The sequence below is a fragment of the Scyliorhinus canicula genome, chromosome 18, assembly GCF_902713615.1.
Source record: "Scyliorhinus canicula chromosome 18, sScyCan1.1, whole genome shotgun sequence".
NCBI classification, from domain to species: domain Eukaryota; kingdom Metazoa; phylum Chordata; class Chondrichthyes; order Carcharhiniformes; family Scyliorhinidae; genus Scyliorhinus; species Scyliorhinus canicula.
Window position 1 is genome coordinate 12,822,995 of NC_052163.1, and position 25,740 is coordinate 12,848,734.

Below are 25,740 nucleotides of genomic sequence, written 5' to 3' on the forward strand. Positions count from 1 at the left end.
CCTCTCTCTCTCCATCTCTCTCTCTCTCTTCACCTCTCTCTCTCTCTCTCTCCTCTCTCTTCACCTCTCTCTCTCTTCCTCTCTCTCTCTCTTCACCTCTCTCTCTCTCTCTTCACCTCTCTCTCTCTCTTCACCTCTCTCTCTTCCACCTCTCTCTCTTCACCTCTCTCTCTCTCTCTCCTCTCTCTCTCTCCTCTCTTTCTCTCTCTCTCTTCATCTCTCTCTCTCTCTCTTCTCTCTCGCGCTCTCTCTCTCTCTCTCTTCACCTCTCTCTCTCTCTCTCTTCACGCTCTCTCTCTCTCTCTCTCGCGCTCTCTCTTCTCTCTCTCGCGCTCTCTCTTCTCTCTCTCGCGCTCTCTCTCTCTCACTTTCCATGTCGCCCCTCAAACCAAAGTTCTTCCTTGACGTGGCCAGACTTGTATCCATTATCGTTACCTTGGCTGTCTGGTTTCTCACTTCCATTTCTATAGAACAGAGCTATGCCATTTATATGCAACTCACCTTCTATTGATGGACAATGCGTCGTCAGACTCTGTAATAGGCTAATGGCGGATCAGACAAGGTTGACCCAAATGACAAGGGATCTTGAGTGGATCATTCTGGCTGAACTGGTGAATCCTGTGTGTTCCCAGTAATGAGGTTTAGTCTAAATGGGACAAGGTAACTCAGACTGTGGGCACATCCTTCTGACTCTGCTGCTGGCAGTCTTTTCCCTCAGTCTGATTCACCCTGAAATTGCCTGCTATATCTTGGGATCCCATTTCTGGAATCAAGTACCTATAATCTCCCTATCATGAAAACAGTACATTAGTTGGACAGCACAGGGGGAATGTGAAAAAGTATACTGAAAGCCAAAGCGTACGAGGTAAGATTCTTGGGTTGCATCAAAGGGTCCCTAAAAAATGTTAAGCAAGTGGAGGAATGGTGAGGAGTGATTAGTGAGGTAGAGGTCATGGCCAACCACAGGGTCTGGTTTAGCTCACTCAGCTAAATCGCTGGCTTTTAAAGCAGACCAGCAGCGCGGGTTCGATTCCCGTACCAGCCTCCCCAGACAGGTGCCAGAATGTGGCGACTAGGGGTTTTGCACAGTAACTCCATTGAAGCCTACTCGTGACGATAAGCGATTTTCATTTTATTTCATTTTCATTTCAAATTAGTATTTCACAAAAGAAATAGGATGAAGTTAATTTCAGTGTGGAGGAAGGAGTTGGAGATATTTGGTTGGCCTAAAACTAAACAGAACGTAGGTGCTAAGTGGATTTGTCTCACTCAAGTTAGTAAGTCACCCGGCCTAGATACTTGCTTGGTTCTGAGGGAATCTTGGGGGCTGATGGCAGAAGCTCTGACCTCAATCTTTCAACCCTCCTTGGATATTTATGTGGTGCCAGGGGCTGGGTGTGGGTCTCGTGCTTGATGATGAACTTGGAAAGGTCATGAGAGGAGATGGGAGTGAAATATGCCAGTTTGAGGCCAGGGGGCAGTGGGTGGGGGGGAAGAGACTTTGGGGAAACTAACTGGTGGACAAAAGGGGATGTGGAAAAGGCAAGAATCCATGAGAATTACATTTCTGACCATTGATAAGTCCACAAGATGCTTGTGCTCAATGAGGATGAAGGTGGAGTGACGGGGCTGAGAGATTTAAGAAACTCCTTGAGGAGGGCAAAGGGAGGGAGGAAAGATAGAAAATGGCAATCTTCGCAGGCCAGGGAATCATCCTTGAGCAGTGAACTGTTTTGGCAGGGAGCAGAGCTGGCCTGGAAGTGCATTATATGGATAGATGCGGGCAGGTTGTTTCCACTGGCGGGTGAAAGCAGAACTAGGGGACATAGCCTCAAAATAAGGGGAAGTAGATTTAGGACTGAGTTTAGGAGGAACTTCTTCACCCAAAGGGTTGTGAATCTATGGAATTCCTTGCCCAGTGAAGCAGTTGAGGCTCATTCATTAAATGTTTTTAAGGTAAAGATAGATAGTTTTTTTGAAGAATAAAGGGATTAAGGGTTATGGTGTTCGGGCCGGAAAGTGGAGCTGAGTCCACAAAAGATCAGCCATGATCTCATTGAATGGCGGAGCAGGCTCGAGGGGCCAGATGGCCTACTCCTGCTCCTAGTTCTTGTGTTCTTATTCAGGGGGGCCATGTTGAGGAGAATGACCAGAGTGGGAGATAGCAAGAGTTTCGCTGAGGATCAGGAGTTTGTCTGATTGAGTAGATTGAAAGCTGCTGAAGTGTTTGACAAACGGAAGAGTCCACTAGAGTTGGAAAGTGCAAAGTGTACGAGATGTTGGGGCATTTTGCTGAACAGAGAACATACACATTTGCAGAGATATGAATACCCAGAGTGATGATTGAAACTACTGTTGGTCACCTGGTACCAAGAGAAGACGTCGAAGCTGATAATAGATTAAATGGAGGTTGAGGAATAATGTTTACATGGATGGTTATAATATTGAGTTCTCTGCACAAACTGTTGCAGCCACGTCTGTGAAACCATGAAAAGGGGAGTTAGTTGGGGTATGACAGTGGGTACAAAGCCATGAGTAAACAGGAAAATGGGCTTAGACAAAAAGGTGAGAAGATGATGTAGTGGTATTATCACTAGACTAGTATCTAGACTAGAGGGGCTGTTTAGCACAGAGCTAAATCGCTGGCTTTGAAAGCAGACCAAGCAGGCCAGCAGCACGGTTCAATTCCCATACCAGCCTCCCCGGACAGGCGCCAGAATGTGGCGACTAGGGGCTTTTCACAGTAACTTCATTGAAGCCTACTCGTGACAATAAGCGATTTTCATTTCATTTTCATTTTCCATCTAGAAACCCAGGATAAATGCCCTGACAATTGGTGAAATTTGAATTCAATAAAAAAAATCTCGAATTAAAAACATGAAATGTTTGTCGATTGTCTTTTTAAAAAGCCACCTGGTGTATTTTTAAAAATATTTTTATTCTCCTCATTCACATTTTCTCCCAAATTTACACCCACCAACAATAAACAATAATCAGTAATGAATATAATGTCAATCCCCATATCAATAACAACGTTCCCATCCTCCCACCAAACCCCAGACATAATAATAATAATAATCGCTTATTGTCACAAGTAGGCTTCAATGAAGTTACTGTGAAAAGCCCCTAGTCGCCACATTCCGGCGCCTGTTTGGGGAGGCCGGTACCAGAATTGAACCCGCACTGCTGGCCTTGTTCTGCATTGCAAGCCAGCTATTTAGTCCACTGTGCTAAACCACTAGCCCGCATGTTAGCATAAACAAATAACAAAAAGGAATCTGGAATCACCCATAGTCACCATAACACACCCCCCCCACCCTAATGTTTGATCTAATCCAATTCCCAAAAGTGCATAATGAATAATGCCCATGAATTGTAGAACCCCTCAATCCTTCCCCTCAGTTCAAATTTCACCTTCTCAAGAGTTAAGAATTCCAACAAGGTTCCTCCGGGTGCTCCGGTTTTCTCCCACAAGTCCCAAAAGACATGCCGTTAGTTGAATTGGACATTCTGAATTCTCCCTCTGTACCCAAACAGGCGCCGGAATGTGGCGACTCGGGGCTTTTCGCCTTAACTTCATTGCAGTGTTGATATGAGCCTACTTGTGACATTAAAGATTATTATTATGGTGCCTTTAGCTTGAACTGTACCTGGTGTCGCCCGCTAATACCCCATTACTTGACTTTCTTTTCCTGACCTAATCTGCAGGGGCAGCAACTTGACTGCAGGGACTCCAGCAGGCAATTGTGGGAAAGATGGCATGGATCGGGAGAGGTGGACATGGATATGGATTTGGGAGGGTTTGAAGCGTTCAAAATACAGCCTGGACCTGGAATTGTAGCCTAACCTGACACTGGAGATCTGGTGGTGAGGGAGAGGGGGGTGGGGGGGAGCTTGCTCTGCTTTACTCCAACATCATATTGAACCTTGGGTCCAAATTTACATTCCACAAAAGTTAGTGCTGATGTAAAATGGAAATATCTTTGGACTGTTAAATATAGAGAATAAATATATCATTGGATTGCTTTTTGTTCTCAGATATTCTTAAGAGTAATTTTGAGGTGCGAGAAGTTTTCCAAACACTTGAGAAGTTTCTGGTTGAAAGTTATGCCTAGTGTTATGGGAAGGGTGTATTCAGAACCCCAAAACGTATCATGGAATTCAATCCTTTTAATGGATTGTCACTTTTGAAGCTTGTTCCCCAGGTGTAGTATTACAATTATGGACACGTGGTTTTTAAAACAAAACATTGTTTATTCCATGAACTCAAATTAACCTTTTAAATAAACATTGGATCTCTTAACACCCCTACTTCAAAGATAACCCCGAAAATAATACAACACTACCCAATCCTGCAAACTGTTCCTTTACACATCCAAAAGACTTAACAAATCCTTCAAACAGAAGCACATTAGATTTATATTCAATACTGAGGCCTTTTTACAATTCCGATTTCACCAAAGGATTAAGAGCTAGTCCTTCATGGTAGAGATCACCAGCAATGCAGCTCACAGCCACACCCAAGCTTTCTTCAAACTGAAACTAAAACTCCCAAAAAGCAGAAGTGAGCTCAGCACCCCCCCCCCCTCCCCGTGACATCACTTCAGTAATATGATCAGCTTCATTTCTTAAAGGTACATTTCTTAAACATCCAATTCTTAAAGGCACTCTCACATGGCACTAGTTGCTTTTTTTTTTTTCAAAATCCCTTTGAAAAGGAAGATACATAATAAAGGGGTTGAATATGTGCCCTCTGGGAGGGATGGGTTAATAGAACATAGAACATACAGTGCAGAAGGAGGCCAGTCAGCTCATCGAGTCTACACCGACCCACTTAAGCCCTCACTTCCACCCTATTCCTGTAACCCAACAACCTTTCCTAACCTTTTTTTGTTGGTCACTAAGGGCAATTGATCATGGCCAATCCACCTAACCTGCACGTCTTTGGACTGTGGGAGGAAAACCGAGCACCCGGAGGAAACCCACGCAGACACGGGGAGAACGTACAGACTTGTTAGATTAAATTCCCCCCCCCCATAATCTTGTGTTTGTAACCTGCTACGTTGAATGATTTCTTTCAGTAAACTGAAGGAGACGATTTCTGAAACCTCTAGCCTGAAGACTAACATTTCTTCTGAAGAAGTACGACTCGTGGAGTTTTGGGTTGCTGTTCCAAGCAGTGGGAAAAATGGAAGTTTGCTTGAAAATGTTGAGATGAGCACGAGCGCACAAATCCAAACGCCACCACCATTTCCAGGAGACCGCTATGCCACTGATGATACCTATGTCCATTCAGTAAGTTGCAATTCTGATTATCTGCCTGTTTAATTGGATTATGCTGCCTATTTAACTGGTTACGTCAGTCAGTTTAAAAAAAATAGAACATGTATATCGTGCATCCGGTCAGGCGACTGAGAAAACATGCAAGATAGTTTCACCCAGTTGAAGAAGATGGTGTTACAAATACATTGGAGCAAATGACTGTCCCCATGTTCTTGTGTTCACGCCATCAAAATGCAGAGCCATTTGTGGGTCTGATGCATTTTCATTTCGAGTCACGCTTGTATATAAAGCGTCATGTTAAAAATAGCTCTTCAAAGGGCTCCCAACAGTCCAGGAGGCAATGTAAAAGGAGATTTTGACGCTACAGGAATGTTTCCTGTCCTGTAATTTCCCTGATCTCTCAATCTGTTTCTCCTCTTCCCGCGTCCACATCTGTCACCACGATGGTGGGGATTATCCACCATGTCGGTTCTTTAATAGTGGCCCTGTGATCTCAGTGGCTCCATATGCAAAATGTTACACAAGCCCCCTGTGGGTTATAGCAAACATCAGGAATGTTGCTTGGCATGGAGGCTTTGTAAATTCTTTGCATGTCGAATGGAAAGTGACATGAGAACTGGCTTGCTGCTCCCTTTCAAAAAGTATTAGATGGTATCAATCAAACAAATGAAACAGCAGCCACTTTGTTGTGATTGCTTTGTGCATTTGGGTACAGTGCCTTTTAGCTCCAAGTCCAAATCACCCAATTGTTACCATTCAGAAGGCCATTTGCCCATCGTGTCCATTCTGGCTCTCCAAACGAGCATCCTGACTTAGCGCCTTTTCCCCGTACCCCGCACATTGTTTTTCTTCAAATAAATGAATGTCTTGATTGAACTTGCCTCCAACTCACTTCCAGGCCGTGCGTTCCAGACCCCAACCACTCGCTGGGTTTAAAAAATAAAAATAAAAAATTCTTACATCACATTTGCTTCTTTTGCAAATCATTTTAAATCTGTGCCCTCTCGTTCTTGATTCTCTTGCCAGCGGGAACATTTTCTCCCTGTCTACTCTCTCCAGAGCTCTAATGATTATGAACATCTCTATCAAATTTCCTCAGTCTTCTGTTCTTCGTGGAGAACAATCCTAACCTCCCCAATCATAGAATTTACAGTGCAGAAGGAGACCATTCGGTCCGTTGAGTCTGCAGCAGCCCTTGGAAAGAGCACCCTACTTAAGCCCACACCTTCACCCTATCCCCATAACTCAGTAACCCCACCTAACCTTTTTGGACACCAAGGGCAATTTAGCACGGCCAGTCCACCTAACCCGCACATCTTTGGACTGTGGGAGGAAACCGGAGCACCCGGAGGAAACCCACGCAGACACTGGGAGAACGTGCAGACTCCGTACAGACAGTGACCCAAGCCGATGAATGAAACCTGGGACCCTGGAACCTTGAAGCAACAGTGCTAACCACTGTGCTACCGTGCCGCCCATATCGATCCTCATAACTGAGGTTTCTCATCCCTGGAACCATTGTTGTTGATGTCTTCTGCGCTCTCTCCAGTGTGTTCACATCCTTCCCATGGTGTGGCCCCCCAGAATGGTGCACAGTATCCCAGCTGAGGACTAGCTAGTGTCTGCACATATACACCCAAGTTCCTCAGCTAGACTTTTACCCCATATTTTGTATTGTGTCTCCATGTTCGTCCTACCAAAATGCACCACGTCACACCTCTCCGCATGGACCTTCACCATTTCCACCAACATGTCCACATCCTTTTGAAGTTCTGTTCTGGCCTTGCGTCAGCCTAGCCTAGCCTGTCACTTGGCTCTCTGCCCCTTCCTGATCTACTCCTGCCGTTTTTGGAATAGAAGTGTTCAGAAATGTTGATTTTGATCCAAGTGCAGCTGACAAGGAGTGGCCTGACCGTTTTGGGAGATCCACACTTTTGCATCCAGATCCGAGTTCTTGCTGCGACGCACAAGTGGCAGCCTGACCTTGGCCTTGATCCTGCTGCATTTGATGTAGTGCTGTACTAATGAAAGGGAGCTATGCCACGCTGTGAAAATAGCAGGTGTGCTGCATTGATGTTCAGGGAAAACACATTTTTAGCATGTCCCAGAAAGGCTGGTGGGATAACTAGCACTGAACAGACCTTTTAAAAAAATATATCGTGTTTGTTAATGCTGTGTCACTGTTGAAATGCTTGGAGTTTGGGGAAAGAGCGTGCATCATTCAGCGCAAAAGTTGTGGCGTTCTCTCTTTGCAATTTGCGTCAAGTGTAAGAAGTGTTAACGGAGCCAAACATTTCAAGGCAAAGAAAGAAAAAAACACATTATTCAGCTGACTCTTGGCACTGGTTTAAGGAAGGTTTGGCTTGTAATTATGCAAATGCCTTTTGACAGAAATTTGCATTGTAACCTAAGCGGTGAAATTAACATCCAACCACCTGGTTGCACTCAACTCGACACCTTGGCTCCGTTTGCCCCACGGAGTTGTTCTGATCGATCTTGTACTCTTGCATTTAAAAAAAAAAAAATTTTTTTTTTTTAAATTTAGAGTACCCAATTATTTATTTCCAATTAAGGGACAATTTAGCGTGGCCAATCCACCTACCCTGCACATCTTATTGACGTGAAACCCACGCAGACACGGGGAGAATGTGCAAACTCCCCATGGACAGTGACCCAGAGCCGGGATTCGAACCTGGGTCCTCAGCGCCATCGGCTGCAAGTCGGCAACTGCCCTTCTTTTACAGCACCAGCTGTTGCAAATCAGGTGGTTGGCCAAGGGGACAGTCAGGTGGTTGGGGGTCTGTCCAATAGTTACACAGAAGCTAGAAGTTAGCAGCAATGCTAACCACTGTGCTGCCCCTAGAATTGTAATTTCTATATTGGCTTTGATAAAAGCTCTCGCGGCACTCCTTGAACATCATGAAGTAAAAGTTGACCCCTGAACCAAGCTACTATAGGGCTGTAACTTCCAAGCTCCAGGACAGTGTAACCAGGGGCTGACCCAAAGCTGCGCTGGCGACTCCCACCCACCTCCATGCAGCTGGGCAATTGCACTACACTGGTGATTTAAATCGTAAACTTCAGTTGATCCTGACTTTATTACATCAACAGTTACAGAAAATGTTAGAATTAGAGCCACAACTAGCTTCTGGGTAACTATTGGACAGACCCCCAACCACCTGACTGTCCCCTTGGCCAATCACCTGATTCACAACAGCTGGTGCTGCAAAGGAAGGGTGTGTGGCCTTCTTGTGGCCAACTCTGAAGCCCTCGCAGAAGGCCCCGGCACCTCGCTGCCTGAACAGTCCTTGCCCGGCCTGAGTCAGAAGGTCGGACAAGAAAGGATTGAGAAGATTTGAACGTTTTTTTAAAAAAAAATGTCCGAGCGGTGAACTCTGCCACGCTGCGGAAGTTCAGGCTCTGTGGGAACTATTAGGAAAGTCCGTCAAAGAACTAGATCTTAAGCAAGGAAGAGGAAAAATAAGTGATAGGGGCATTTAGAGAGAGAACTCCAAAGCTTTAGGGCCTTGTCAGATGAAGACATGACCACTAATGGTGGAGCAATCTCGGTGTCAGAGGAGGAGAGCAGATCTCTTGGGAGTTGTGGGACTGGAGGAAGTAGAAAGTGGGGAGGAGTGAGGCCATAGAGATTTTTAAAATGAGGACTAGACTTTTTTAAAAAAATGAGGCTTTGCTTAGCGAGGAACCATTGTAGATCAGCAACAACAGGGGATGATAGGTGGACAAGATAGGGTATGAGTCAGGACATGGGGTAGCACTCTTGGATGACGGGTTTATTGAGGGTAAAATGTGGGACAACAACCAGGGGTTAAGTGGAACATTCATGTCTGGAGGTGACGGAGGGATGTATGAGGGTGTTGATAACAGATGAGCTGTGGCAAGGTGGGTGATGACACTTTAGCAGTGGAGTTGTTAATATCTTGGCAGCTTGCCTCTGGCCTGTTAAGTGTTTTGGTTATCTCACACAATTTCCTTGTGTGAATCCAGTTTTGGTTATGAACCGAAGAACCCACGGCTGTTACATGGAAAGTCCCAGGGATTAATTGACTGGTTGTTGTGGCAACTGGTGCCTTAAGACTGTTTCATTTTTCGCCCCCACAACCCAAAGATGTGAAGGGTAGGTGGACTGGCCACACTAAATTGCCCCTTAATTAGAAAAAATGAATTTGGTACTCTAAATTTATAAAACAAAAAGACGGTTTCATTTCTCCGTGATCGCTGTCCGCTGAAGCAACTACAGTGTTATCCTAAAGTTTAAAAAACAAACCCCGTTTTTGACATGCTCAGGCTGGGATTTTCTGCGCCCATTTGTCGGCACGTCGGGAACCTCATTATAATATATTAGCATGTGTATATTAGGCCCCTACACCAGAATCAAACCACCCCCCCCCCCCCCCCCCCCCCCCCACGGTGGCGTGATGTCAGAACGGCGCGATGAATGACTGGTTTCAAAAAGGCGTGCACCTGGTGAGCTGGACTCCAAGGTGGGCTGGAAGTGGCTCATTGTCTTCCGGAAAGTTGGGGAAGGGGGTCACGGCAGCTCTACAAAGCAGCAACTTCCTGGCTGCCTTGTGGCACCGGGGCAGAGTCTTCAGTGAAGAGGTTGGAAGCCTGGGGCAGAGTCTTCATTGAGGGGGTGAAGGGAATTGAAGCCAAGGGCATGGTTTTCAGTGGAGTGGGTGAAGGGATTGGAAGGCTGGTGCTTGGTCTTCAGTGGAGTGGGTGAAGGGATTGGAAGGCTGGTGCATGGTGTTCAGTGGAGTGGGTGAAGGGATTGGAAGGCTGGTGCATGGTCTTCAGTGGAGCGGGTGAAGGGATTTGAAGCCTGGGGCATGGTCTTCAGTGGAGTGGGTGAAGGGATTTGAAGCCTGGGGCATGGTCTTCAGTGGAGTGGGTGAAGGGATTTGAAGCCTGGGGCATGGTCTTCAGTGGAGTGGGTGAAGGGATTGGAAGGCTGGTGCATGGCCTTCCAATGGAGTGGGTGAAGGGATTGGAAGCCTGGTGCATGGTGTTCAGTGGAGTGGGTGAAGGGATTGGAAGGCTGGTGCATGGTGTTCGGTGGAGTGGGTGAAGGGATTGGAAGGCTGGTGCATGGTGTTCAGTGGAGTGGGTGAAGGGATTGGAAGGCTGGTGCATGGTGTTCAGTGGAGTGGGTGAAGGGATTGGAAGGCTGGTGCATGGTGTTCAGTGGAGTGGGTGAAGGAATTGGAAGGCTGGTGCATGGTGTTCAGTGGAGTGGGTGAAGGGATTGGAAGGCTGGTGCACGGTTTTCAGTGGAGTGGGTGAAGGGATTGGAAGGCTGGTGCATGGTGTTCGGTGGAGTGGGTGAAGGGATTGGAAGGCTGGTGCATGGCCTTCAATGGAGTGGGTGAAGGGATTGGAAGGCTGGTGCACGGTTTTCAGTGGAGTGGGTGAAGGGATTGGAAGGCTGGTGCATGGTGTTCGGTGGAGTGAGTGAAGGGATTGGAAGGCTGGTGCATGGTGTTCAGTGGAGTGGGTGAAGGGATTGGAAGGCTGGTGCATGGTGTTCGGTGGAGTGGGTGAAGGGATTGGAAGGCTGGTGCATGGTGTTCGGTGCGGTTAGAGTGCCGGGGAGTCCACAGTTGCATATGGAGGCGTGACAAAGATGAGGGCAAGGCAATGGAAGAGCATGTCAAAGATCAACACTCTGTAGCATCTGAGACCATTCAACTTGAGAACTCAGTTGGCATGCTTGGAATAAGAGTAGTGCGCCTAACCTGCACATCTTTAGACTGTAGGAGGAAACTGGAGCACCCGGAGGAAAACCACGGAGACGTTGGAAGAACGTGCAGACTCCACACACTAGTCACTCAACTCCAGACTCTAGTCCCGATCTCTGGTGCTGTGAGGCAGCAGTGCTAACCACTGTGACACCGTGCTGCCATTAGCGGTAAAGAATTCCCTGATTCACTACCCCCTGGAATAAGAAATTCCTCCTCATCTCTGTCTTAACTGGGCGACTCCTGACTCTGAGGTTATGCCCTCTGGTCGTTTGGTGATGAATGTTCCCTAGGTCTGGCAGCCATAACTTCCTATCAGCTTCTGAAGTGTGCCATCTGTGTGCAGGAGCGGCCTTTAAATGCAGCAGCCGAATCATTGAAATGGGGCAGGCGATTCAGACGCTGCCTGCCAGCGATATGGCGTGGAACCTGTGCCTGGAGATTGCCACACAATAATGGGAAAAGCTGCCATTGCCCGGGAAGGTGGGAGAAAAAAACGAAGGAGAATATCTTCGATAAAATGGCGAGGAGGAGAGATTAACAAAATGTTTTATGATGCAACAGCCAAGCGTTGCTAATGGGGATAATACAGAAACAATGGTTGGGTTCAATTGAGACGTGACTGATTATATAGCAACCAGCTGAATGCATTGCTAAGCGATAACGAGGACCAACCCAGCAAACAAAAGAAAACACATTAGATCAAGATTAAAGGCTACAATGATCTAACATTGTTGAACTTGATGTTGGTCCAGCAGTCTGCAGAGTGCTGAATCGAAAGAACGCCTCAAGCTTGCATTGAAGCTTTCTGGGGCACTGTGTCGTTGTCGCTCTGGGGCACTGTGTCGTTGTCGCTCTGGGGCACTGTGTCGTTGTCGCTCTGGGGCACTGTGTCGTTGTCGCTCTGGGGCACTGTGTCGTTGTCGCTCTGGGGCACTGTGTCGTTGTCGCTCTGGGGCACTGTGTCGTTGTCGCTCTGGGGCACTGTGTCGTTGTCGCTCTGGGGCACTGTGTCGTTGTCGCTCTGGGGCACTGTGTCGTTGTCGCTCTGGGGCACTGTGTCGTTGTCGCTCTGGGGCACTGTGTCGTTGTCGCTCTGGGGCACTGTGTCGTTGTCGCTCTGGGGCACTGTGTCGTTGTCTCTCTGGGGCACTGTGTCGTTGTCTCTCTGGGGCACTGTGTCGTTGTCTCTCTGGGGCACTGTGTCGTTGTCGCTCTGGGGCACTGTGTCGTTGTCTCTCTGGGGCACTGTGTCGTTGTCTCTCTGGGGCACTGTGTCGTTGTCTCTCTGGGGCACTGTGTCGTTGTCTCTCTGGGGCACTGTGTCGTTGTCTCTCTGGGGCACTGTGTCGTTGTCGCTCTGGGGCACTGTGTCGTTGTCGCTCTGGGGCACTGTCAATGTCTCTCTGGGGCAATGTGTCGTTGTCGCTCTGGGGCACTGTGTCGTTGTCGCTCTGGGGCACTGTGTCGTTGTCGCTCTGGGGCACTGTGTCGTTGTCGCTCTGGGGCACTGTGTCGTCGCTCTGGGGCACTGTGTCGTTGTCGCTCTGGGGCACTGTGTCGTTGTCTCTCTGGGGCACTGTCGTTGTCGCTCTGGGGCACTGTGTCGTTGTCTCTCTGGGGCACTGTGTCGTTGTCGCTCTGGGGCACTGTGTCGTTGTCGCTCTGGGGCACTGTCAATGTCTCTCTGGGGCAATGTGTCGTTGTCGCTCTGGGGCACTGTGTCGTTGTCGCTCTGGGGCACTGTGTCGTTGTCGCTCTGGGGCACTGTGTCGTCGCTCTGGGGCACTGTGTCGTTGTCGCTCTGGGGCACTGTGTCGTTGTCTCTCTGGGGCACTGTCGTTGTCGCTCTGGGGCACTGTGTCGTTGTCGCTCTGGGGCACTGTGTCGTTGTCGCTCTGGGGCACTGTGTCGTTGTCGCTCTGGGGCACTGTGTCGTTGTCGCTCTGGGGCACTGTGTCGTTGTCGCTCTGGGGCACTGTGTCGTTGTCGCTCTGGGGCACTGTGTCGTTGTCTCTCTGGGGCACTGTGTCGTTGTCTCTCTGGGGCACTGTGTCGTTGTCTCTCTGGGGCACTGTGTCGTTGTCTCTCTGGGGCACTGTGTCGTTGTCGCTCTGGGGCACTGTGTCGTTGTCGCTCTGGGGCACTGTCAATGTCTCTCTGGGGCACTGTGTCAATGTCTCTCTGGGGCACTGTGTCGTTGTCGCTCTGGGGCACTGTGTCGTTGTCGCTCTGGGGCACTGTGTCGTTGTCGCTCTGGGGCACTGTGTCGTCGCTCTGGGGCACTGTGTCGTTGTCGCTCTGGGGCACTGTGTCGTTGTCTCTCTGGGGCACTGTGTCGTTGTCTCTGGGGCACTGTGTCGTTGTCGCTCTGGGGCACTGTGTCGTTGTCGCTCTGGGGCACTGTGTCGTTGTCGCTCTGGGGCACTGTGTCGTTGTCGCTCTGGGGCACTGTGTCGTTGTCGCTCTGGGGCACTGTGTCGTTGTCGCTCTGGGGCACTGTGTCGTTGTCGCTCTGGGGCACTGTGTCGTTGTCGCTCTGGGGCACTGTAATTTTTTTTTTAAAATTTAGATTACCCAATTATTTTTTCCAATTAAGGGGCAATTTAGCATGGCCAATCCACCTACTCTGCACATTTTTGGGTTGTGGGGGCGAAACCCACGCAGACACGGGGAGAATATGCAAACTCCACACAGACAGTGACCCAGAGCCGGGATCGAACCTGGGACCTCAGCGCCGTGAGGCGGTTGTGCTAACCACTAGGCCACCGTGCTGCCCCCTGGGGCACTGTAATAAGTCATGGACAGAATGTTCAACAGGGCAGCAAGGTATGAAGCTAAAATGATGATGAAGTGACCAGAGACTTGGGCCACGCTTGCAGGTTGAAGACTATGTTCCATAAAACAGTCGCCCAGCCGGCGTTCCGACTCAATGACAGAATTCCAAATAAGTCAGTGTTTCATATGGAATGTCTGTGGTCTCGGATAGGGGGAGGGGGGGGAGGAGAAAGGAGAATTTCCTGTGCTGGCACAGAAAGGTGCCATAGCGTAGGGAGGAGATAGTGGGGATGTCTGAGGAGTAGACCTGGGTGTCAAGAGGGGGTTGCCCCTTCGGAATGCTGACGGGGAAGTGCACAGGAAGATGTCAGGTGGCATCATGCTGGAGCTGGCAAAAATAACAGCTCATCTGTTAAATTTAGAGGCAGGTGGGGTAAGAGTGAGCAAGGGGATAGCCCTATCAGAAGTGTGGGAATGGACATGATGGAGGATCTTGTTGAGCACACTAAGAAGGAATCCTCGGGTCGAGGATTACTGTTGACTTGTTGGAAGGCCTGTTCTAGAAGGTCGAAACACCAGAACAGATGTAATTGAGTCTGAGAAACTGGGGGAATGCAATGGAGTCCTTGGGTGAGGCTGGGTGTGATGGGAGTGTAGCCGTTCTCATTTGGGTACTAATATTTGCGTCATTGCTACACCTGTTACCTGGCCCAATGGCTGTTGCATCATGTAGTTTTTTGTTATTTAATCTCGCCTGACTTCCACCCTGTCACAGATCTACTCCTTTTGTTCTCCCACCCCACCCCTTTTCACTGGCTGAAATATTCACACATTTCCATATTTCTGACTGAAGGTCACTTCGACCTGAAGCATTAACTCTTACACAGAGGCTGAGAATTTCCAGCACCTGTAGTATTTTGCTTTGATTGTAGCTGTCGTCACCATCGCATAAAGCTAATAAAATGGCTTTAACATTGGGGTGAACATTCTGTCTGAAGGAAGCTCTGAGGCGAGATTCTCCAGTCGCCGACGCTGAAATCGCATTTGCTGATGGGCCGGAGAATCCCCATTGCCGACGGAATCGGGGACGGTGCTGCTTTCGCAATGTCCCCCCCCCCCCGTACTCTGCGTACTCTAGGAGTATGGCACGTGCCACATGACGGCCTCAGGATGTTGCCTGATGCCCACCCCACCAATGCTTTGCCCTCGACCGGCCGAGTTCCTGATGGCGTGGGTCTCTCATGGTCTTGCCTGTCGGGAACTCGGCGCGGACTCAGTCCATCGCTGCCGCAGTCGGGGGAATGCCGATCCGCGGGCAACAGGGACTTTGGCACAGGCTGGGGGCATTGTTGGGGGTCGTCTGGGGGTCGCGAGCCGGCCAAAGATTGGGGAACTATTTTGCAGGCTGGGTCCACGTGCAGCCAGCGCCATGTTGCTCGGTGCAGTCGCTGCAGGCCGCCGTCAGTGGGGTGATGGTAATGTCGATGGACCAGAAGGATCCAGGCTGCTCCTCTGGGAATATATGGCAGCTGGTGGGATTGAAATCCAATTAACAAGAATCTGAATTTGAAAGCTAATCTCCGTGATGGTGACCATGACAACTATCATCGATTGTTGTAGAAACTCAACTGGCTCGCCAAAGCCATTTAGGGAAGGAACAGGTGGCGTTCAAAACCCTGAATCCTAACTTGCATCAAGATCCGTTCACACACCACCCTGTGCCCGCTTCCCTGCCTTCACTCCCAATCCAGCAGTGCCTCGGTCTTAAAATTTCCATCCTTGTCGAAAGCACTTTCAGCTGCCAAAGTTCTGGAATTCTGTCACTGAGTCTCTTTTTTTCTTGTATTTTGAGACGTTCCTTAAAATATCTCCTTGACCAAGCGTTCAGTCACCTGCTCTTATAATCTTCTGTGGGTCAATGTTCAATTCTTGTTTGATGAAGCTCCTGTGTAGTGCCTTGTATATCGATGCAAGCTGTTGCTAAGTGAGTTGGATGGTTCAGCAGAAAGTCTTTATTCTCTCTCATCACTTCCGCCACTGACACTTCTCGATGATTTGGTTGCTGACACGGTTTTGTTTTGTTTTTCATTCACCCCACCCCACCGATTTGGGTGTAACTGGTTTGTTGTCTGGCCCCTATGTTATCCAGCTATGCCGTACCTACCAGCCTTCACTTCATCGACATTAGTCAGGAGGGTTGATTCCAGCTTGACCATAGGTGGATTGGCCATGATAAATTGCCCTTAGTGTCCAAAATTGCCCTTTGTGTTGGGTGGGGTCACTGGGTTATGGGGATAAGGTGGAGGTGTTGACCCTGGGTAGGGTGCTCTTTCCAAGAGCCGGTGCAGACTCGATGGGCCCAATGGCCTCCTTGTGCACTGCAAATTCTATGAAATATCTGGAGCTTATCTTCTTTTAGGATGGGAATAGAGGGATACGGACTCCGGAAGTGTAGAGGATTTTAGTTTAGACGGACAGCATGGTTGGCGCAGGCTTGGAGGGCCGAAGGGCCTGTTCCTGTGCTGTACTTTTCTTTGTTCTTTGTTATGCCACATTCAGGGTGGGTAGAGCAAATCGGCAATTAATGCTCATGTTTTTGGAGCAGATAGGTTGCTACGGCTAACTCTAGTGCCCTAAGGGGGGGTGACCAAGTGGTTGGCACTACTGCCTCATGGTGCCTACGACCCGGGTTCGATCCCGGCTCTGGGTCACTGTCCATGTGGAGTTTGCACATTCTCCACGTGTTTGCGTGGGTTTCACCCCCACAACCCAAAGATGTGCAGGGTAGGTGGATTGGCCATGCTAAACTGCCCATTAATTGGGGGCAAAAAAATAATAATTGGGTACTCTAAAATTTAAAAAACCCTTTGTGCTCTGGGATAGAGGGGCACTTTGGTAGAATTCTAGCTCTTGACTACAAAGGCAGCAACGCAAGTTGTTTCAAGCAAGTTGGAGCAACCTCCATGAAAAATCTACGTAGTGATTTTACACTTTGGTTCCCTGTGGGGGTGGGGTTTGAATACTGAGGAAATTAACAAGAGTTAATGCTAATGGTGTAACTCAGTTTTGTAAAGACATCTTAAAGTACTGAAAGTCGCGTTTGATAAGGTTCCCCATGGTCGGCTCATGAAGAAAGTAAGGTGGTGTGGGATAGAGGGAAATTTGGCCAATTGGATAAGTAACTGGCTATCACATAGAAGACGGAGAGTGGTGGTGGTGGATGGAAAATTTTCAGACTGGAGACCAGTTACCAGCGGTGTACCACAGGGATCAGTGCTGGGTCCTCTGCTATTTGTGATTTTTATCAATGACTTAGAGGAGGGGGCTGAAGGGTGGGTCAGTAAATTTGCTGATGACACCAAGATTGGTGGAGCAGTGGATGAGGTGGAGGGCTGTTGTAGGCTGCAAAGAGACATTGATAGGATGCAGAGCTGGGCCGAAAAATGGCAGATGGAGTTTAACCCTGATAAGTGCGAGGTGATTCATTTTGGTAGAAAAAATTTGAATGCGGATTACAGGGTCAACGGCAGGGTTCTGAGGAATGTGGGAGGAACAGAGAGATCTTGGTGTTCATGTCCACAGATCTCTGAAGGTTGCCACTCTAGTAGACAGAGCCGTGAAGAAGGCTTATAGTGTGTTAGCGTTTATTAACAGGGGGCTTGAGTTTAAGAGCTGCGGGTTTATGCTGCAATTATACATGAGCCTGGTGAGACCATATTTGGAGTATTGCGTGCAGTTCTGGTCACCTCATTATAGGAAGGATGTGGAAGCATTGGAAAGGGTGCAAAGGAGATTTGCCTGGTTTGCAGGATAGGTCTTATGAGGAAAGTTTGAGGGAGCTAGGGCTTTTCTCTTTGGAGCGGAGGAGGATGAGAGGCGACTTAATAGAGGTTTATAAGATGATGAGGGGGATAGATAGAGTGGACGTTCAGAGACTATTTCCTCGGGTGGATGTACTGTTACAAGGAGGTGTAACTATAAGATTCAGGGTGGGAGATATAGGAGGGATGTCCGAGGTAGGTTCTTTACTCAGAGAGTGGTTAGGGTGTGGAATGGACTGCCTGCTGTGATAGTGGAGTCGGACACTTTAGGAACTTTCAAGCGGTTATTGGATAGGCACATGGAGCACATCAGAGTGAGAGGGAGTGGGATAGCTTGATCTTGATTTCGGACAATGCTCGGCACAACATCGAGGGCCGAAGGGCCTGTTCTGTGCTGTACTGTTCTATGTTGCCTTAAGCCAGGATATAATACTTGCATTGATGCAGCACGTTGCCATTCTATATTATCTTATCACATCAAAATAATTCAAATTTAATCAAATGCTTTTGAAGTCACAAAAGCAAATTTTGCTCCCCCCTTACGCCCTGAATTAACATAAATTGGGATTTATGCCCAGGACTTTTGAAATGTTAAAACTAGTTCATGCATTTTGACTTGGGAATGATTCAAGAACAATTGCTGACTGTGTTTTAGTTACTTCCTTGAGGTTTCAGCTGGTCTTGTGAATTCTCTCTGCCTGTAGTATTGCTCTTTCCGCCTGTAATTTGATAACTATATTCTCTTTGACTATACATCCATCAAGACAGCTGAGACTGCTGCTGTTTTGAGGCAGAATTGTTGGAGCAAGGTATAATTAGTCTAATTACAGGGTCGTTCCGAACAGAAGCTATAAATACTTTGTTTTTGCTTTTGAATGCTTTGTTTCATCTCCCCCCCACCCTCGACAAAGTTGATTTCCTTGGTGGTTTTTGAGTTCTATTCTGTAGATATTCTTGGTTTCATTCACATGGTCTTTCTTCACACATGTCTATACTGTGCTTGCTTCTGGGTGGCACGGCAGCACAGTGGCTAGCGCTGTTGCTTCACAGCGCCAGGGTCCCAGGTTCGATTCCCGGCCTGGCTCACTGCCTGTGCGGAGTCTGCACATCCTCCCCGCGTCTGCGTGGGTTTCCTCCGGGTGCTTCGGTTTCCTCCCGCAAGTCCCGAAAGATGTGCTTGTGAGGTGAATTGGACATTCTGAATTCTCCCTCTTTGTGTACCCGAACAGGCACCGGAGTGTGGCGACTAGGGGATTTTCACAGTGACTTCATTGCAGTGTTAATGGCAGCCTACTTGTGACACTAATATAGATTATTATTATGTCAGACTTGAATTCAGTGCTGGCGTCCTTGGTGGGATTTGAAACCCGTGACAGAGGTGCGGGCAGTTGAGCCACAGCTGACCATGTGGTCAGGACTGGGGAATACATGGATATTTTCTCGCACCATCCCAGAGCCAAACTGTTTGAGTAAATGATGGCAATTCAACCAGCCAGCTGCCTTCGATTCATTCATTTCACAATGATTGGGCACTTAGCCTGGGAAAGATCTGGCCTCTGTGACCTTGTGTTTTATTTTGGGTGGTGGCATTTCCTGAATGAGTTTTTGACTTAAATGAAGAAAAATATAAATAGCCAACCAGCTTCAGGTTGAGTGGTACCTTACATTTTTTTGACCATTTAAAACAACAAAATGAAAGGTTCTTGAATGGATTACTTTGTGACAGTAATTGGTTATTTGTGACACATCTGAACCAAAACTGTTCTCCTCCAGCGAGTGAACCACTTAACCAACAACTTGTATTGATATGGTACCTTTAACAGACAACTTTCAAAGTTGCTAACTCCTAGCCTTTTGGGGGAAACTTTAGTGAATTGCAGACCCCACTTTTCAAACTATCTTAATGGGCCCTTCATGAATCGTAGTAACATCACAACAGTAACTTCTGGGTCGGAGATCAGAACTCCAAACTGCTGAATATGCAGAGGCTGTACAATCTGACAACAGGGAGCTGTACAAACTGCTTATCTGCAAAGCGCCTGCTTACTCTGGCACTGTCGCATCTCCCCTCTGCTCTGCGATAGTGGTGAATCACCTTTGCCAATTTAATGTGCCTGTGACTCTTTGCCCTGCAGACCCGCACTGATGCCGTGTTTCTGATCTCCCAAATGAGCTGGTAAACAAGGGGTTGAGAGTTAAAGTTGGGAAACTGAATTCGACGCATCCAACACTGTGAGCGGGGACCAGAAAAGTTAGGGTGTTGTAACAGTCTGATACATTGACGAATGTATGCAGGTTTGGGCCGACTGGCCATTCGCAATCGATTGATTATCTAGAAAGCAGGTTCATCTGCCTTAAGGCCTACAGCTGTTCCAATACCTTTTACGAAACCAGGGGAATGAGTAATAAATCTTGCATTTCCAGCCTTGGGTCCTCAGAAGAAGTAAAACTAAAATCCCACATTGGGTGGGGGCAGAGTGATTTAGAACACTTTGCCCACAAGTATCAGAACAGATTGTGTGCGTTTTCTTGTTTCGTTTGAACCAAAATTAGTGCCTCTTTGGTAGATTTTGTTTAACTGCTATTTGTAACATGTCATAACTTTTAAGTTTCTACCTTTTTAAAAGCCACAAACATTGCATGTGCTACACAAATGCTCTCAGTAGCTTTTTTGGGCATCTTGAGATTGGATGCGTAATATAGTTGCTTTCTATAAGTGACTCAAACTGTAACTCTTTGATTTATTTATTGCTAATATTTTCAGTGATGGAAAATGTGAATAGAGTTGAACTGAAAGCTGAGGTTGGTTTCTGTTACTCTGTCGGCTTTGATTCCCTGCTGTAGGCAAGCAGTCATTTTGGGGTTTTTAATGCTGGTGCAGTGAACTTTCAATATTTCATGTTGGCTTCAATACATTTATAGGAAAGCAATACATTTATAGGAAAGCAATAATGTGCCACCATTTTATCTTGAGCTGGATTTGGAAATGACAAATTGGGATTTTTGGATAGGTAAAGTGAATGGGCTAGGGTCTGGCAGATGGAATACAATGTTGACAAATGTGAGGTTATCCATTTTGGTAGGAATAACTGCAAACGGGATTATTGAAACCTGGGTGTGCTAGTGCATGAGTCACAGAAAGTTGGTTTACAGGTGCAACAGGTGATTAAGAAGTCCTTCACTGCTAGAGGGATGGAGTGTAAGACTAGGGAGGTTGTGTTGCAATTGTATAAGGTGTTAGTGAGGCCACACCTGGCGTATTGTGTTCAGTTTTGGTCTCCTTACTTGAGAAAGGACATACTGGCACTGGAGGGTGTGCAGAGGAGATTCACTAGGTTAATCCCAGATCTGAAGGGGTTGGATTATGAGGAGAGGTTGAGTAGACTGGGACTGTACTCGTTGGAATTTAGAAGGATGAGGGAGGATCTTATAGAAACATTTAAAATTATGAAGGGAATAGATAGGATAGATGCGGGCAGGTTGTTTCCACTGGCGAGTGAAAGCAGAATGGAGATCAATTGGAGTGAGGCACTGTGAAGGGTAAATGGGACCTCCGCTTGTGCAAGGATGAGCCTGATACAGTTTAAGGTGGTGCACAGGGTGCATATGACTCTGGCGAGAATGAGTGGGTTCTTTCAGGGGATAGCAGATGAGTGTGAGAGGTGTGGGCGGGGGCCAGCGAATCACGCGCACTAGTTTTGGGGTTGCGAGAAATTGGGAAGATTCTGGACGGGAGTGTTCGTGGTCTTAGCCAGGATAGTGGAGGAGGGAGTGGACCCGGACCCGATGGTGGCGATATTTGGGGTTTCAGAGAAGCTGGAGCTCATGGAGAGGCGGAAGGACGATGTCTTGGCCTTCGCCTGATTGCATGGCGACGGATTTTGCTGGAGTGGCGGTCGGCATCGCCACCGGGGGCGGCAGCTTGTAGTTGGGTGACCTGTATGAGTTCCTGCGGTTAGAGAAGATAAAGTATGAGTTAAGGGGCTCAGCAGGGGAGTTTGAGAAAAGGTGGGGGATGTTTGTGACCGTGTTTGAGGGGCTTTACGTCGCGGGGTGGGGGGGGGGGGGGAGGAGGAGTGGAAAATCTGTACAAACTGTATAGTTGATTGTTGGGAAGAATGTTTCCCGGGGTGTTTATTTGCTGTAACCTACTTTGATACAAGTTTGAATAACTTGCGTTTTAACAAAAATATAAAAATACTTTGGGATGCAAGAAACCAAACGGCATATCACAAACCTAGCTATATCCACTCACCCTACACAACCTCAACAATCTAACCTAATTGGGAGTTTCTGTGGGCTGAGGAAGTATACTCGCCGTTCCCAGGAAGAATAGTTAAACTGGCACTGATGTCTCCGGCTCTTCCTCAAAACTGTCTGGTCTGTTTGGTTGCCGGGCTTTGACCCTGTGTAGTCTGGTGTTCGTGACCTTCTGTCTTGTAGTCTGGTAGGAGCCCCGTAGCAAGAGACAAGAGAGCGAAGCAAGAGAGAAAGCGCCTTTGAGACCCGTATTCTTAAGGGCAAAAACCTGCATGGAGCTGACTGGCCCCTCTCACAGGCGTGTGTCAGGCCAAAAGCCTGCCAATCGCTGGCAGAATGAAACTGATGTGATCAGTTTCTCCACAAAGGTTTGCTAATGCCTCTGGAGACCGCTGGTCCCTTGCAAATGGCTCAAGTGGACGTTGGGGACAACTTCGCTCATTTTCCCCTTCGTCTGGCCAGGGCAAATCTCATTTGCATACTGTACCATTGTTTCTCCTGGAGTGAATTAGGAGCGTACAGATCTTCCCGCACAATGTTTCCGTTGGCCCTGTCATGACTCTGCTTTGTTCCTGTCTGAGATGAGTCTTCGGGATGCATATTCTGCTGTCTGCCTGCAGACATGGTTCCTGTTTCTGTACAGCATTTGTCCTTTTTAATGTGGAATGTATCCTCTCCAATTCTTGTCCAGTTTTGTTCATTTTTTTTTGTTCAGCTGCTGAGTTGCAATAACTTGCACACAAGTACAAATTGACTGTTTGATCTGAATCCTTTTTGCTGGTTAGAAATGTCCTGAAAACCTAAGAGATCGATTGGCTAAAATATCGGAGTTCAAGGACGTCTTCTTGGGAACGGTACCCCTCCTGCAGTGGAACAAACATGCCACAGAGCAGGAGTACCAAAGATTGAGCAGATATAATGGAGCTCACGGATGGGATGTAATCAGCTATGAAGGTAAATGTTAATTTTTTGCATTAAATAATATCAAACCGCAAATCTGCAAATAATTGACGGCAAAATAGCAGCGTCTGCATTTTGCAGTTATCTGCTGCAGAGAATACCTTTTGTAAAATGCAGACAGCCTTCCCTCACCAGCACTCTGACCATACCTTTGAGTGCTTTGTTTAGAATCTACTTTCCATTCTCAACGATGCACATCAGAAATGTATTTGCTTTCTAAGAGTCTGATAATGACTCTGCGTGTACAAAGGTTGCTGAACATACCTCAAGGATTTGAACAGACACTAACGTGACCTGATAAGCAGTAGGAAAGTAGTGTAACGACGTGAAGAGCTACTTTTGCAAGGACGAATTAAAAAAAATATATATTTTTATTGGCATTTTCCAACTTTAACAGTATAACCGTTAAACATATAAAGCACATGAAATTTCAAAGTAGCAGCTCCAGTGTGTCTGATCTTTACGAGCACATTCGTGTCTTAATTACAACAGTTTTTACAAACGGTTCCCTCCTGCCTTGTCTCTTGTCCATGCCCTCCCTTGTCTCTCTCTCTCTCTCTCTCTCTCTCCTTTTCCACTCCCCCCCCCCCCCCCCCCTCCTCGTCGTTTGCCTCAAACAGGTCTTGGGACAGGCTGATTCCACGCTTTGTGGAAGTTCTCACCGTCCCTTGGATGGTGAAATTGATTTTCGGCAGGTGGAGAAATTCCGACACGTCTGCCAGCCGGTCTGCAGCTGTGGGTAGTGCTGCCAAGCAAGATTCTCCGGCGTGCGATTAGGGAGGCGAAAGCCAGGGCGTCGGCCCTCTTTGCCCATATGAAGATCTTGCTGGTCCGAACACTGCCACTCTCGGCTCTACCCTCACTCCCACAATCTTGGACATTGCCTCGAAGAAGGCTATCCAGAACCCGACAAGTCTGGAACAAGTCTCGAAGAAGGCTATCCAGAATCCGACAAGTCTGGAACAAGTCTCGAAGAAGGCTATCCAGAACCAGACAAGTCTGGAACAGGTCCGGAACGTGGAATCAAGAGGCAACGTTTCTGTCTAACCGAGATGTACTCCATGGCCCCCATCTGTGGCAACCACAAACGCCCGCCAGCCATGCTCGATGCCACCTTTAAAAACATGAGGAAAGGACGCAGAGACGTGAGCAGTTAGGGACCTCTACACAAGGGACAGACTCGTGACCTTGGACAAACTGACGGAGGACCTGGACCTACCAACTGGCAGGAGCTCGGGCACCTCCAAATTAAACACTATCTTCGTAAGGAGGCAGCAAAGTACCCCAGGGTCCCTCGAGACACTGTCCTCGAGGAGCTAATCAACAGACAATAAAGAGGGGTGGGAACATGTAATGACAGTTGCTTGACAGGGCAAGACTGCCACTGGACAAATCCAGATGGAACTGGGAGGATGAATTGGGGATGGTCGTGGGTTGGGGACTCTGAAGCGAAGCACTGAGCAGGGCCAACTCCACCTCCTCCTGCGCTAGGCTAGGGATTGAGGGTGATTTAGAGATGTGGATCAGAAATTGGCTAGTTGAAAGAAGACAGAGAGTGGTAGTTGATGGGAAATGTTCAGAATGGAGTTCAGTTACGAGTGGCGTACCACAAGGATCTGTTCTGGGGCCGTTGCTGTTTGTCATTTTTATAAATGACCTAGAGGAGGGCGCAGAAGGATGGGTGAGTAAATTTGCAGACGACACAAAAGTCGGTGGAGTTGTAGACAGTGCGGAAGGATGTTGCAGGTTACAGAGGGACATAGATAAGCTGCAGAGCTGGGCTGAGAGGTGGCAAATGGAGTTTAATGTGGAGAAGTGTGAGGTTATTCACTTTGGAAAGAATAACAGGAATGCGGAATATTTGGCTAATGGTAAAATTCTTGGTAGTGTGGATGAGCAGAGGGATCTCGGTGTCCATGTACATAGATCCCTGAAAGTTGCCACCCAGGTTGATAGGGTTGTGAAGAAGGCCTATGGTGTGTTGGCCTTTATTGGTAGAGGGATTGAGTTCCGGAGCCATGAGGTCATGATGCAGCTGTACCAAACTCTGGTACGGCCGCATTTGGAGTATTGCGTACAGTTCTGGTCGCCTCATTATAGGAAGGACGTGGAAGCTTTGGAACGGGTGCAGAGGAGATTTACCAGGATGTTGCCTGGTATGGAGGGAAAATCTTATGAGGAAAGGCTGATGGACTTGAGGTTGTTTTCGTTAGAGAGAAGAAGGTTAAGAGGTGACTTAATAGAGGCATACAAAATGATCAGAGGGTTAGATAGGGTGGACAGCGAGAGCCTTCTCCCGCGGATGGAGGTGGCTAGCACGAGGGGACATAGCCTTAAATTGAGAGGTAATAGATATAGGACAGAGGTCAGAGGTGGGTTTTTTACGCAAAGAGTGGTGAGGCCGTGGAATGCCCTACCTGCAACAGTAGTGAACTCGCCAACATTGAGAGCATTTAAAAATTTATTGGATAAGCATATGGATGATAAGGGGATAGTGTAGGTTAGATGGCCTTTAGTTTTTTTTTCCATGTCGGTGCAACATCGAGGGCCGAAGGGCCTGTACTGCGCTGTATCGTTCTATGTTCTATGTTCTATGTTCTGCAGTTTAAAGTGGTCCACAGGGCCCACCTAACTGGAACCCGACTGTGCAAGTTCTTCCTGGAGGTGGAGGACAAATGTGAAGCGTGCCAGGGAGGCTCTGCCAGGCACGCCCACAAGGATTAATAATTTAAGGTAATTTACCGAATTGCCAACTATTTGGCTTGTGCGGGCAGTAGATTCCAGGAGAGGCCGCTCCCAGAATATCTGATGACCGTTACATCTCGCGAGATCATAGAATTTACAGTGCAGAAGGAGGCCATGCGGCCCATCGAGTC

General features: G+C 47.8%; 1 protein-coding gene across 7 annotated transcripts in view; it reads left to right on the top strand.

Annotated features, from left to right (window-relative positions):
• st6galnac (ST6 (alpha-N-acetyl-neuraminyl-2,3-beta-galactosyl-1,3)-N-acetylgalactosaminide alpha-2,6-sialyltransferase) overlaps positions 1-25,740 on the top strand; it is a 57,958-nt gene that overhangs the window by 20,138 nt on the left and 12,080 nt on the right. For all 7 annotated transcript variants that reach the window (XM_038777933.1, XM_038777932.1, XM_038777937.1 and 4 more), the window contains 2 exons: positions 5,082-5,295; positions 22,690-22,858. In XM_038777933.1, the coding sequence (XP_038633861.1) occupies positions 5,082-5,295; positions 22,690-22,858 (383 nt within the window). The remainder of the gene's footprint in view (positions 1-5,081; positions 5,296-22,689; positions 22,859-25,740) is intronic.